Here is a 14,379-nt window from a genome sequence, read left to right as displayed (position 1 = left end):
GCGCAAAGGCAAACTCTCTGGCTTTTTGGTTAAGTGGAGGTCCCGTACGGCTGAGGGCAGGATGAGGGTTCTCTCGGATCCATCATCAAGGATGGCGAAACCTTCAAGGGAGTGCTCTGCATTATACAGGCGAACATTCACTAGCTTCAGCATGACCTTTTGCGGACGACTCGGGCGGTCAACGTAGATAGTGTTAGGAACAGCATTGACCATTAGCACCTTCTTAGCTTCGTTGTCACACACTTCATGAAGTACAGTGAGGTGTTGTTGCTTGCACACTTGGCAGGGCTTCTTCAGAGTACATGCTTCAGATGCATGGTTTCTGCCACACCTCCAACAGCCTCCGTCTTTAAGCCATACATAAATCTCTGTCGGGTTGAGCGCTTTGAATTTGGGACACAGGCTGAGATAGTGCTCTCAGGTGTCGCAGTACGGGCAGTAAGGCCTCACACTAGGTTTAGCTTTGGGCGACTTGGAGCTGCGAGCAGGGTCTGGGGAAGCTACTTTAGCCTGGCTTTCTGTGTTATAATACACACTGGAAGATTGAGCTTGTGATTTCCTTTGGCTCTTAACGGGCTTGGGCTGATCTTGAAACATAAGAGCCGCTCTGGATGATATACGCTTAGCTTGGGACTTCAACTGTAGCCAAGCAGAGAAGTCATTGAGTGTGTAGGTCTGATCCGTGCCAGTCCTCAGTATGCCATGGTTCATGCTGTACTCTACAAACTCGTCTCGATAGTTGGCAGGCAGTTTGCTGAGCAGCCTGTCGACGTGAGAGCCGCATCGCAGTTCATAGCCATTCTCACCTTCGAGGGAGTGAAGCATGCCCACTAGAGCCTGTACTGAAAGGGCGAACTTGTCAAATGCCTCAGGATCTCCAGATCTCACGGGAGGAGAGTTAAGGATGGCACCGAGCTCGCTCTGCACAAGCTGCCGCGGCTGTCCATATTTATCTTGGAGGGCCTGAAGGGCTGACGTGTACGGTCTAGGGTCATGCATGTAGGCCTGAGCTAACTTGTAGGCACTTGGCAGTTTCAAGTGATCAAGGAGGACTTGATATTTGAACTGCTCTGTCAGGTGGAAATGTGTGTTGAGCAGATTGTCCAAAGCCATCTTGAGTAGGGCAAAATCGGACTCTTTCCCTGAGGAAAAGTGAGGTAGAGCAGGTCTCAGAAGGCCATATGAAGTGGCAACCAGAAGCTCCATAAGGTCTGTGCCTGGTGTGGCCCTATGTCCTGGGGGTGGCACTGTCACCTGTTGTGGCAGAGGTGGCAGGAAGGAGTTAGGATAAGGCAATGAATTGGCAGCCTGTAACACTGGCTGTTGCTGTGGAACAGGTGGAGGCACAGGTTGGATCAGAGCTTCACTGTAGACCACTTGTGGTTGGCTGGGTGGGCCCATAGGCCTGGATACGGATGGTGACTGAGCACGCACTGTGCAGGTGCCCACTGTGTAGCTGGGACGGGGCTGCAGAGCTAAATTGGAGATAGCAGTAGGAGGAGGCATGGTGGTGTAGGTAAGCTGTGGTAGGGTAAGGAATCCACTAGTAGAAGGAGCTGTCACTTGAAGAGCAGGCTGGACATGTATTGAAGGTAGAGCAGTTGAGGCAGGTAAACTAATGGGTACATTAGACATTGATACTGGAGCATGAGTAGATGGAGTAGAATGAAGCGGTCCAGGTGCACCTTGTGAGTGAGGTGGTAGAGGCTGGTCTTTCTCCAAGGGCCTTGGACTGAAGTCACTTTCACTGAGGGGCCTGGAGGCTGGAAAACTCTTAATTTCTCCTTCTTGCAGAAAGGATGCAATAAGAGCCGCTTGTGCCACTTCCATCTCCTTCTCTTTCAGTCGCCGCTGTAACATCTGATGCCTAGTAATAGCCTCTTTACTCTTGTATGCCATTTCTGCTCTCTCCTCTAGTAGACATCTTCGTCGCTCTTGTTCTCTAATAAGAGCTTCCTTTTCATGGAGCACGTCTCTAGCTTCTTTGTCTAGGAGATTGCACTGCTCATCAATTAGGGTCTGCTCCATAATCTGCCTTTGTACTTCTGCAAGCTCCATGCACTTTACCTGCTCCTCCAACATGGCACTCTGTAGCTCGGAGAGTCCATCTGTAACAGATCTCTTGGCGGTTGAGTGAGCGCTGGCTTGGGTTCTCGCTCTACTACAGTGAGAAGATACTGAGAATCGGCTTGACGGTGGTCTCACAGCAGATGGCAGTGAAAGCGGATGAATGACTGTGTCGCGGAGAGCTGGAGCTGTTGCACCGGGTTCCTCAGCATCAGTGGTAGGAGGTACTGAGACTGCTGGTGTGTATCCAACTTCAAAGTTATCAAGGTGTCCTGGAAGGTGTCTCTCCCGCTGAGGTCTAGAACTCACTGCTGAGTCTGCAGATGGTTGTTCTGTCTCCATGTTGTCTCCAGAAAGCTATCACATCCGGCTCGAAGGACCATGTGATAGAGTAGGGCACTCTGAAGGGATGTTCCTGGTCTGATAGCTACTATCGACAGAGCTCCGGTCAGAGAGAAGGGCACAGAGAGTGTTTCCAAGAATTCAGCTTATGCACGCACACGAGGGGCATCCATTCTGTAATATGCGCTCTCAGTACAGAGGAGACTTGGAAAGGAAGTGACGTCATAACCAAAATAGTTTCACAATAAAGTAACAGAAACATAGAAGACTTTCCAACAACATATATTTTTATTTTTAAACTTAACAGTGATTCCAAGACAAACATAGATTTTCAATAAGAAGCAAATAGAAGCAGTTAATGTAAAAGTGTCAATAAAGTCTGGACACATGGGCAACAAGAAAAGCACTCAGAGAGCGTAGTACTCCACCAAGGCTGTTCATTTCCCCATATTGCAATTTCAGAAATGCAGCAATTTTTTTTAATTTGAGAAATGTAGCGTTTGTTTATTAGTTATCAGAAATAGCAGTGCCATAAAATATGGCCATTTAATATAGATGTACCCACGAAGAAAATGACCTTGCGCTGAGCACAGGCATGTGTTATGATTAAAAATTATTACGTTAAGTATGGATACCGAATCGCGTGACTTAAATATGTAGCGGGCAGGGGGAATTGATGGGACTCGGAAACACCACCACAATTTAATCCATTGTTCCTTGTATCATTTCTGATGGATAAGTCCCAGTAAGTCTGCAGCGGTGGATTTGTAGTAGGATCACAGTCATGTGATCGTCAGCAGGCAGCTGATGTAGTGTTCACTTGCTGTCATAGTTACAGTGACGCCGTGTCGCTATCTCGCAATGATACAGAAATCTGCAACAAATCCATGGATCCAGACTTTAAGCTGCATCACTGCCAAAATCTAATCAGGTGATCCTTGTGTCATTTCTGACCTTCCCTGAAAATTTTATCCAAATCCGTCTGTTATTCCGTCTGCACACAGACGGAATAACAGACAGATGGACAAACGTATGCAGATTGTCACATAACTCCGCTGCGTTCCTTGGGTAAAATGTATGAGAAAAAATACAGATTTTCAGGAAATTAAATTTTTAACAACATTTTATTCAATAGGATTATTCACAAATAACATCTCCAGTATGATTTCCATCATTTGTGAGACTACGGTTGATGCGCTTTGCAAGATTTGCATGAACTCAATGCAATAAATCCACATAGCCGTCAATTTTACCACATTCACCCTTTATGCGTTCAGTCAATTTCCTATGTCCAGACTTTAGGGACACCCTATAATATAAAAACGCTTTAAACATAAACATACTGCTTTATTGTTTTATTTCACTTACAATTTACTGCTATTTGTTTGTAAAATATATGAAATAATCATTTTTGCAACCATAAGCTGTTTTATAATAATACCATGACTAATCAACAGCAACGATTTGTAAATCTTCGTCAGTTTTCCTTGTATTTAATGTTCCTAGTTTACTGTGACCATGAGTTGTTAAAATGTCTCTTCTCTGTCAGTAACTATAGCAATTATTGCCCATTTTGTTGATAATTTTTAATCAGAACACATAAAACCTAATTTTTAGTTAAGTATTTGACTGTGATACTTTAATTTGGAAAAAAATCTCATCAGCTTTGTTTTTTCTTCTCGTCTCAGATATTACTGCAGAGAAAGTAATAATTAGGGAGAAATCATGGAACACCAAGGATTATAAAGGCCTTGGTTTTTTTCATATGTACCACATTCTTAATAATATTAAAAAAAAGAAGGTCAGTTGATTAATATCAAGATTTATTTCTGAGGCAACTGATATTTCTTTTCATTTTCCTTGTCATTTTTTGTATTTGGTGCTACATATTTTTGAGGCTATTTCTGATTCCTTTCCTGCTTTGAGTTGTGTTTCGTGTGTCGTTTAGATGTTTTTTTTTTACTTGTATTTGGACGAGTAACTGCTGCTGATGTAGAAGTTTGACTCTCAGGTGTGGTATATGTGGGTGTCTTTTCTTCTTGTCAGTCTTGTATCCACAATGTTTACATCAGTCACACATTAATAATATTAGGCAGATGGTTTTAACGTTGGCTTGTCTGAATGTTCCTACTATGGAAATAATGATGAGAAAGAAAGAACTTATAAAGAAAGCACTTGGCAAACAAAAAACAAAACAAACTTAAAGTTAAATTTACAAAATGATGTCTCACTTGTGGCTGAGGACACAGTAGTGTATTCCTGCCAGTGTGACAAAAATGACCTTCATAATGTAAAACTTGCTTCTAGCCTTTTTGTCTTGTTTTTTGTTTTGTTTTGTGCTCTGGGCTACATTTTCACTTCAGTCTATGATAGGCCACAATATGAAAATTTCTTGTTACAGCAACATATGAATTTGCCAAGTCATAATGAGAAGAGTTATTTGAATAGAATACTCTGATCTTGTAAAACAAAAACAGGATAAAATTATGTGTTGTAACAAAAAAGGGTAATAGCACGTCTTTATAATACGATGAATATACACTACCAGTCAAAAATTTGGACACACTTTATCATTCAATGGTTTTTATTTAATTATTTTCTACATTGTAAATGAATACTGAAGACATCAAAACTATAAAAGAATACATACGGAATTATGCTGTAAATGAAAAAGTGTTAATCTTCAGTGTTAATCTACAATGTGGAAAATCATACAAATAAACAAAAAGCATTGAATGAGGATGTTTTTCCAAATTTTTGACTGGTACTGTAAGAAAAAAGATCCACTAAATTTTGTCATCATTCCTGTAGAAACGACAGTTTAAAAGATCAAACAGACACAAAAATTAATGATAATTGAGCCTGCAGAAATGGTGAAAAACAATTTAACACACATGCGGCACTTCCATGTTTGACTTCTAGGAGGTCTGAGTATTTTTTCCTTCTCCCATCACCTTCAGCTTATCCTTCACATCTGACAAGCTGATACCAAAGCCTTAACCACTTTACTAAAACGTGTTTTCCTCTTCAACACTTTGAAAGCTTAAATGTTCTATTTGCATCATATAAAGCCTGATGAAGTGCAGATATAAATAAACAGATTACCTTGCCTTTTATTTAGGTTTGAAACTGGGCTATGTTGCAGTAGTCCACGTGGACTTTGGTGTCTCTTTGAAAATGTCAGTGTAGCTTCTTGATTTATTTTATGTCCAGACAGTTAGACCAGTTAGTGATACAAAGAGCAGAAGTAAAGGTCACACTGTACCACTGACTGCTAAAAAGATGCGTAAAGGTGTGGATACCTGGTTACATCAAATCCTGCTGTGCACTGAAGAGCAAAATCACCTTAACAGTTAATTATATGGTCAAACATAAGCAGGAATCTTTGAACAGCCTGCTATGTTTGAGATAGCAGATATAGTCCAGTAATGCACATTAAATAACTGCCCCTCACACTCTAATGCAATTTAAAGGTAATAGATGCCCTCAGGCGAGATTCCTCTGCTTTTAACAAAGGCATATAAATTAAGTCTAATATATCAGTTCTTTCTGATTTTTTTCTTTATCGTAAATCTCACAGGGGATTACATTACAGCGGTACGTCAGCCGGTAGAGAGTTATTGTAGGGAGGTTGAATGTTATCAAGAGGGGCGGTTCTGATATTAAATTCATGCTGCTTCTTTTCAGGTGGTAATGGGTTTGAGTGAAATATCTCTTAATTCCATTGAAAGCTGGGTTTGCAGGCTTGTTAAGGTGCTGAATAAATGACAGCTATTAATCTTGTGACAGGGACGGTGTGGAAGACAGCGCTCAGGCGTAAGCTCTGGAGGTATTAATTAGTATTTAATTATAAACCCTGGTCATAAATATCAATAAAACCTCTCACATATTTTCTCTTGGGATCAGACATGGTAACCTCTGAGGGAGCTTTCTTTGTATTTCAGCTGAGGACGTACCTGGAAATGTTAATTACATCAACGCGAACACACATTCTGCACCACAACAAGCTGGTCAAACTTTTCTCATTCGCAGTGTAAAAGATAAAAGGTTTCTATGCTCAGTAAATGTGTTGGGGTTTTTTACTATGTTGTCATGCAGAAGTGAAGTCTCTCTTGTCACCGTCCTGTAAAACTGGATGATTTAACAATCTCAATTATTAAAAACACCAATGTTCTCTTAGAAGTGAAACAATGGTTAGGTCATTTCTGGTCAGGCTACTGCATGTTTCAATCATTTATGCATTATGTCTACTCACTACTTCAACCTTAAATCTAGTGAAATTTATTTTTACCTAACAGACATTTATCCAAAACATTCAGCTATTTCATCTATTCAGCCATTATTTTATCCAACTACACTGTTCAGGTATAATATTATGACCACCTGCCTAACATTGTGTTGGACCTCCTTTTGCTGCCAGAACAGCCCTGAACCATTGAGGCATGGACTCCACTAGACCCCTGAAGGTGTGCTGTGGTATCTGGAACCAAGATGTTAGCAGCAGATCCTTTAAGTCCTATAAGTTGCGAGATGGGGCCTCCATGGATCAGACTTGTTTGTCCAACACATTGGATTGAGATCTGGGGAACTTGGAGGCCAAGTCAACACCTCAAACTGGTTGTTGTGCTCCTCAGACCATTTTGCTTTGTGGCATGGCGCATTATCCTGCTGAAGAGGCCACAGCCATCAAGGAATACCGTTTCCATTAAAGGGTTACATGGTCTGCAACAATATCTATCAGTCATCATCATGTGTAGCGGTTCAACTAAAAGATTATGTTGTTGCCCCTACAAAGGTTCAATGTTGAAACAATGATGAAACAATATCAAACCTACTATCACAATCCTTCTACACAACAAATAAAGAGCAGAATACAAGTTTACAACAATCAACACAAATTATTTATTTTAGAATCCAGTCCTGATTTTCGTTAATCCCTTCCGTTTACAGTCTGACAGAGAGAGGATCTATATACTTTCTGTCAAAAGTTTGATGGATGACCCCTCTTGACCCCCCTCTCTGTGTGAACAAAAGAAATGAGGTCAGCATAAATTGGCATAATTAGGGGTGACATCACCCTCAACTTGTTCCCACGCCCCCCCCCACACACACACACACACAAACACCCCCACCACCACCACCACCACCACCACCACACACACACACACACACACACACACACACACAAACACCCCCACCCCCCCCACACACACACCCCACCACCACACACACACACACACACACACACACACACAAACACCCCCCCCACACACACACACGCACCCCCCCACCACCACCACCACCTCCTCCCTCTCCTCCTCAACCTCCTCCTCCTCCTCCTCCTCTTCCTCCTCATCCTCCCCCTCCTCCTCAACCTCCTCCTCCTCCTCCTACTACTACTACTACTACTACTACATGTGTTGTGTTACATAGTAGTGTAGTGTTAGTAGTATTTTTTTTGGACATTACTACTTACAAAACCTGCAAGGAATAGCAACAAGGAATATAGAGGAATATACACAACGCTGCATCGGTATTAACCACTGAGTGCAAAAAAGTTTGTGCGTGTGAGAGTTGAGTTTCACCGTTTCACAGCAGCAGCAGCAATGCAGCTACGAGCCACTTTTGCATGAGAATGAGACAGAGGTGGACTGTGAACAACACCCACACGCAGAATGCGTGTGAGATCAACAAAAGGGATGGGGGCTGCAGCAGACCGCGATATGTATGTTTTTTTGGTATGTTCACAGCGCATCAAGTCAGTCACACCGAGAGAGAGACAGCGTGGGAGCAAACTAGCATGGGGGTAGCAGAGAGCGTGAGAATAACAAACCAGAATGATAATTTTCAGCATGTTTTCTGACTCGCAACTCTTAAAAAAACTACTGTGCCACAAACATACACTCTGACATACAAAAAAACTACAAGGAATAGCTGTGTTATGGTACATAACAGTGTTTCAGGCATGCATTTTTTCTGTCTCTTGCAACTCTTCAACAGTGTCACGCACACACACACACACACACGCACACACGCGCACGCGCGCACGCACACACACACACACACACACACAAACACACACACACACACACACACACAAAACCTGCAAGGAATAGCTGTGTGTTGTGTTACATAGGTAGTGTTTTTTGGACATTACTACTTACAAAGCCAGCAAGGAATAGCAACAAGGAATATAGAGGAATATACACAGCTCTGCATATATGTGTTAACCACTGATTTGGTACCATGATGATGATGATGATGGTGAGAAACATGGTTTAAGAGATGCATGTTCTCACAGGGTCAGACTTTTCTCACATCTGGAGCAGACATAGGCCTCTCAAAGCCTTATTGTCAGTCTCGCATTACTCATTGAATGCTCTGGTACGTTCACACATACGTCCCCTATGAGTCTGGACAATGCTTTCTAAGGTTTGAAAAGGGAAAAATGACCCTTTCCTTGTGTCATTTCACAAGGTAAATGTTCTCCGTCTTTTAATATGTGGGAATACGAAGGAGAAGACCGCACAAAGTTTTTAATATGTGGGAATACAAAGAAAAAGACCGCGAAAAGTTTACCTATAAAATCACTTTCTCCGGAGGAGACGCACAAGTACGATTTGACGATCGACAAGCCAAGACAAGCCAAGACATGATGCGCGGTAAGAGCAACTCATTACGGCACAATTTCTTCGGCGTATCTTGATATATGTCAACATAACTGTTATCCTCTGTGTATTTTAGAAGTGAGAGCCGAGATCCATTCAGCACCAAAACGCTCTGGTGAGTATTATTATTTTTCTCTATTGTATAAGCTTATTTTTTATTTATTTATTGTTTTAAAAAAAAGTTTAATTTTTTGCTTGTCTCATTAAAGTGATCCCAGTGAATGACAATGGGTGTGTCTATCCGCAATCAGATTTCGGTAGGTTTTGTCTGTTTTTGTTTGTTTGTTTGTTTGTTTGTTTTTTAAAAAGTAATGTAACGGGAAAAAAACTGTGTACAGATTACGAGGCGGCTGTAAGGTACATACCGAGTCCGGATGCTTTGGAGTCGCTTTTTGCCGACGACTGGTTGGATGGTGAAGCCGGTCACACCGTGAATCTTTACCCAGCCGGTGAACCTCCGAAGGCGGGTCAGAGCTCGACCAGAACCCCACTCTCCCTGAAGCCCGCTCCCCCGGCCGGAGGCTCGCAGTCCCCAGAACCGGCTCCGCCGCAGCGTCCTGCAGCTTCATCTCCGCCGGAGACCTCCCGCCCTGGGCCTAGCGTCAAACGTGCCGGCAATTCGAAGACAAACGGCCCGCAGAAAAAGAAGTCAAAGTCCGGCCCGAAGCCGAAGCCGAAGCCTCCGACAACCACGGGTTCTCGAGCCGGTCAACATCCCAGGAACCCGGCACCCAAATCGGTCACATCGGCAGCCGGCATCGGGGTCGGACCTCCAGTGGTTCCCGACCGTCAGAGCTCGGCCGGAGCTCCGCTACGGCATGAAAACCCGACAACACTGAGGACAGACTCGCGTGAGTCTTAATATTTTTACTTTTCCAATTTAAATAATACCAGAAAGTTGGATGAGATGTTACCCCTAGCGCGCTAGCGTTCAAATGAAAATCACGTGTTCTTTCGTCGGCGTTGGCGCTGCCCCCCTTTGACAGTGTATCCTGTTCTCATTGGTTAACGTTTACACTGCATCTGTGTCTGTGTCTGTCTGCATGTCACCCTGTGATGTGTGTGTGAGAGAGAGGAGAGAGGAGAGAGCGTTTTGTCTGAAAGCTTGTGTAGATTACATTTTGATTTTTACTGTGTACTATCTACATAGCCCATGGTGCGTTTTACTATATCTATAGATCTCTATCTCTATATCTATCTCTATCTATCTATCTATCTATCTATCTATCTATCTATCTATCTATCTATCTATCTATCTATCTATCTATCTATCTATCTATCTATCTATCTATCTATCTATATTTACACCCTATATTCGGTACTATGATCATCTAACATTTGTCACACATTATTTTATCATATACAACAGGTCCACAGCCTGCGGTATCAGATTCAGCGGACTCAATCATCATTCCAGACACACCGCCACCCTCACCGCCCAGCCCTGCAACAGAACAGCCGCCTCCTTCTGTACCGGCATCTCCTCTTTTTGCAGATCCACAGCCACCCGCTGCATCACATTCTGGTACAACCAACATACTCTGGGCACCGCAGAAACCTGTGCAACGCCGTGGGGGGATACTGAGAGCCAAGAACCTAGCTGTCAAGCAGTTGTTTAATGGTACGTTTTTATGGTTTTCCAGAGCCCGCAGCCTCTGAAATGCGCAAGATTTCAATTTCTTTTTTTTTTTTTTTTTTAAATTATTTTTTTTTTTTTTTTTTTTTTGCAGAGGTCCATCAAAACGCAGCACACCCAGAGCCATTGAGTCTGAGTGAGGAGCTGGGACAACAGCTGCATCTGAGTGAGGAGAGACACCCGCCATCAGACCTGCCATCAGAACGTCAGAGAGGACCGGGACAACAGCAACAATCTCATGTCCCTCTTCAGCTACTGTGTCAAGTAGTGCAAACTTTCATTTCCTCTTTTTTAACTTTGTGTGAGAAAATGTAGATTAAAAAAAAAACTGCAAGGTGTGACATACCCCTTAAACATGGATAAAGAAGTAGACCCTGTTCCTGATGAAATAGCGATAGCTGTAGGCCAGTTAAATCCTGCCCCTGACCCTTCTCACATAGATGTTAGACATAACCTAGATGAATCCTCTTTTGCATTCGCAAAATCAGAATCACAAGACCCTCTGAGACCGATCGAAATGGCGCTTCAAAATTTAAATGATATGACAGATTCTCATCAGAATTTGGTTGAAATTCTTTCTCCACCAGCCTCTCCAGACGACCCTCTGAGACCGATTGAAATGGCGCTTCAAAATTTAAATAATCTGACAGATTCTCATCAGAATTTGGTTGAAATTCTTTCTCCAACAGCTTCTCCAGACACACAGCCACAGCCCACACTCTCATCACCAAATGATTTGATTGAGATTCTTTCTACACCAACCTCTCCAGACACACAGCCACAACCCACACTCTCATCACCAAATGATTTGGTTGAAATTCCTTCTCCACCAGACACACAGCAACAAAACAGTTATCCTCACGACCCTCTGAGACCGATCGAACTTGCGCTTCAAAATTTAAATAATCTGACAGATTCTCATTCTGCACTCTCATCACCAAATGAGTTGCTTCAAAATGATTTGATTGAGATTTTTTCTACACCCTCTTCTTCAGAAGAGTCACAAAGACCTTCCGCTCATCAGCGAGGTCGCGGTTTGGGGGATGATGATATGAGACCGGATCTACTTCACACGACCGCTTTAACACGCTGGTCATGAGGCGAGCCCTCACGGTGCCTGAACCCGGTGCTGAACCAAATCTTGCTCAGTTTTATTCTGATGTGATGGGGATAATTCATGGGTTATCTCAAGAGGCTGAATTACATGCTAGACGCAACGACGTCATTCAGCAGGAGGTGGTAGGCGAAAATGTGCGAGACCACGTTTCCGTTGTTGTTGATGATCAAGGCGGAAATGTTCTTCCTGCTTTTGAAGGTTTGCTTGACCAGTTAGTGCAGTCTAACAACAGCATTGTCGCAGACGAGAATGTGGAATTTGTTGTTCAGGTTGTGCGTAACCCCAGAGGTGGTGCAAAACGTAAGCTTGAACGAACTCTAGATTGTGAAATTCTCAACAAGAAAAAACGCTGCTTGTACATTGTGCTGAATTGCAAAGATCAGCTCTGCTTTGCCATCAGTCTAGCTCACGTGATGCATCCTGACCACACAGTTAACCAGTGCGAGACACTGGCCCGTGAGCTGCAGCGTCAAGCCGGTCTGGATGAGCAGACCCCCGTCACCTTTGGTGATGTGAGCAGATTTGAAGAAATTGTCAAACGTAAAATTGTGATTTTTTATCCAACATCTCACAGTCAACCCCTCTCACATTTTGAGACAGACTACCCAGACCGCTCCAGGCCGTTGTTTTTGTTTTTACTGCAAAACCATTACTACGGCATACAAAGTCTCAAAGCCTTTATAGGTACAAACTTTGTCTGCACTCATTGTTACAAGGGTTTTGACTGCTCCTATGTGCACAGTTGTCGAGGTTACTGTCAGGTTTGTAATGACCCTGTCTGTCCTACAGAAGACCTCCAACCTTTGCAATGCTCAGACTGTCACAGGATGTGTCGTTCGACCTCCTGTTTTGCTAGACACAAAGAGACTAAACCGAGTCATTTGAAGAGACGACCGTCCGCTCTCTGTGATCGAGTGAAAAAATGTACGCGGTGCAAACTATGCTACTACGTTAACATGACCACAGGCAAGGCAACGCATAGCTGCAGCACCAAATGCAAAATTTGTGGAGAGAAATTACCGCCCGAGTCTGACGTACTCGCCGGTAATCACCGGTGCTACATTCAACCGCTCTCACAAATAAATGAGCATCCTGATTTGTTTTTTTTATGATTTTGAAACACTTGTGAACAAGAAAGGTGAGCACATCCCCTTTCTAGTCTGTGCAAAAACATTGAAAGGTACGGAGAAGGTGTTTTATGGTCTGCAGTGTGTTAAACATTTTCTTCTGCATTTCAGGAGCAACCGCTACCGGAGAAATGTTTTCATTGCACATAATGCTAGAGAATTTGACGGCTACCTGATTTTGAGGGGCATGCTGAAAGAAGGTGTAGTACCGCAGCAGATTCTCATGACTGGAAGTAAACTTCTCAGTTTTGAGGACCCACACTATCAGCTAAAATTCATCGACTCTCTTTCTTTCCTAGCCATGAGGCTCGGTGCTATGCCAAAGGCTCTGGGCTTCACCGACCAGATCAAGGGGTACTTTCCACACCATTTCAGCTCAAAGGAGCGTCTTGGGTATGTGGGGGTCTATCCTCCGCCAACCGAATATGGCATAGAGCACATGACGCAGACCGAGCAGAAAGAGTTTTATGAGTGGTACGGTCAAGTCAGTCGCGGCACCTTCAATTTCAGGGAGGAGGCTGTGCGTTACTGTAAAAATGACGTTGACATTCTGTCCAGGGCCTGTGTTCGATTCAGAGAACAGTTTCTCGGCGAAACAGGAGTGGATCCTTTTGGCTCCATCACCATCGCCTCAGCCTGCATGAGGGTGTTTCTCACCAAATTTCTGCAGCCCAATACTCTCGCTATACCGTGCCCGTACGAGTACAGAGGTCAGTGTAAAAGATTCTCCGAGCCCTCCATTCAGTGGTTAGAGTGGGTCATGCACAAACGGAAAATCTTTATCCAGCATGCTCTGAACTTGGGGGAGAAACAGATTGGTTCTTTTTTTGTGGACGGTTACGCAGAGGTTGATGGTGTAAAATGTGTTTGGGAGTTTCACGGTTGCTTTTACCACGGGTGTCCCAGTTGTTTCTCTCCTACAGAGACCTGCACCTTGAGAGGCGTTTCCTTCGGGGAACTGCACGTGGCCGGTGAGGAGAGAGTGCACAGGCTGGAATCTGAACACGGCGTCCGCGTTGTTGTCATGAGAGAGCATGTGTGGAATGAGATGAAAAAAATCATGTGCAGAAGTGAAACAGTTTCTCAGTGTTTTTAACCCCCCTGAGCCTCTCTCCCCACGCAAAGCCCTTTACGGGGGCAGAACGTGTGCCCTAAAGTTGAGACACACGGCTAAACCTGATGAAACGGTTCACTACGTGGATGTCACCTCTCTGTATCCCTTTGTTAACAGCACATGTTCTTATCCACTAGGTCACCCGACGATCATTTACCAAGATTTTGGGGATCCTAGAGACTACTATGGGTTCATTCGTGCCACCGTCTACCCGCCACGCGGGCTCTTTTTCCCTGTTTTACCTTACAAAACCTCACAGGGTAAACTCATCTTCACACTTTGCAGGACCTGTGCAGAAAATAACCATC

The 14,379-nt window shown here is 43.6% G+C and overlaps 1 protein-coding gene across 1 annotated transcript; it reads left to right on the top strand.

Annotated features, from left to right (window-relative positions):
* Positions 1-10,452: 10,452 nt before the first annotated feature.
* On the top strand, positions 10,453-14,053 carry LOC118470010 (uncharacterized). The gene is made up of 2 exons (XM_035946325.2): positions 10,453-10,698; positions 10,808-14,053. Exon 2 carries the CDS (start codon positions 12,914-12,916, stop codon positions 14,051-14,053), a length of 1,140 nt encoding a protein of 379 aa, XP_035802218.2. The 5' UTR covers positions 10,453-10,698; positions 10,808-12,913.
* The last annotated feature ends 326 nt before the right edge of the window (positions 14,054-14,379 follow it).

This window comes from Amphiprion ocellaris, chromosome 17 (genome assembly GCF_022539595.1).
Source record: "Amphiprion ocellaris isolate individual 3 ecotype Okinawa chromosome 17, ASM2253959v1, whole genome shotgun sequence".
In the NCBI taxonomy this organism is placed as follows: domain Eukaryota; kingdom Metazoa; phylum Chordata; class Actinopteri; family Pomacentridae; genus Amphiprion; species Amphiprion ocellaris.
Note: the sequence above shows the minus strand (reverse complement) of the source record. Positions and strands in the feature narration are given on the sequence as shown.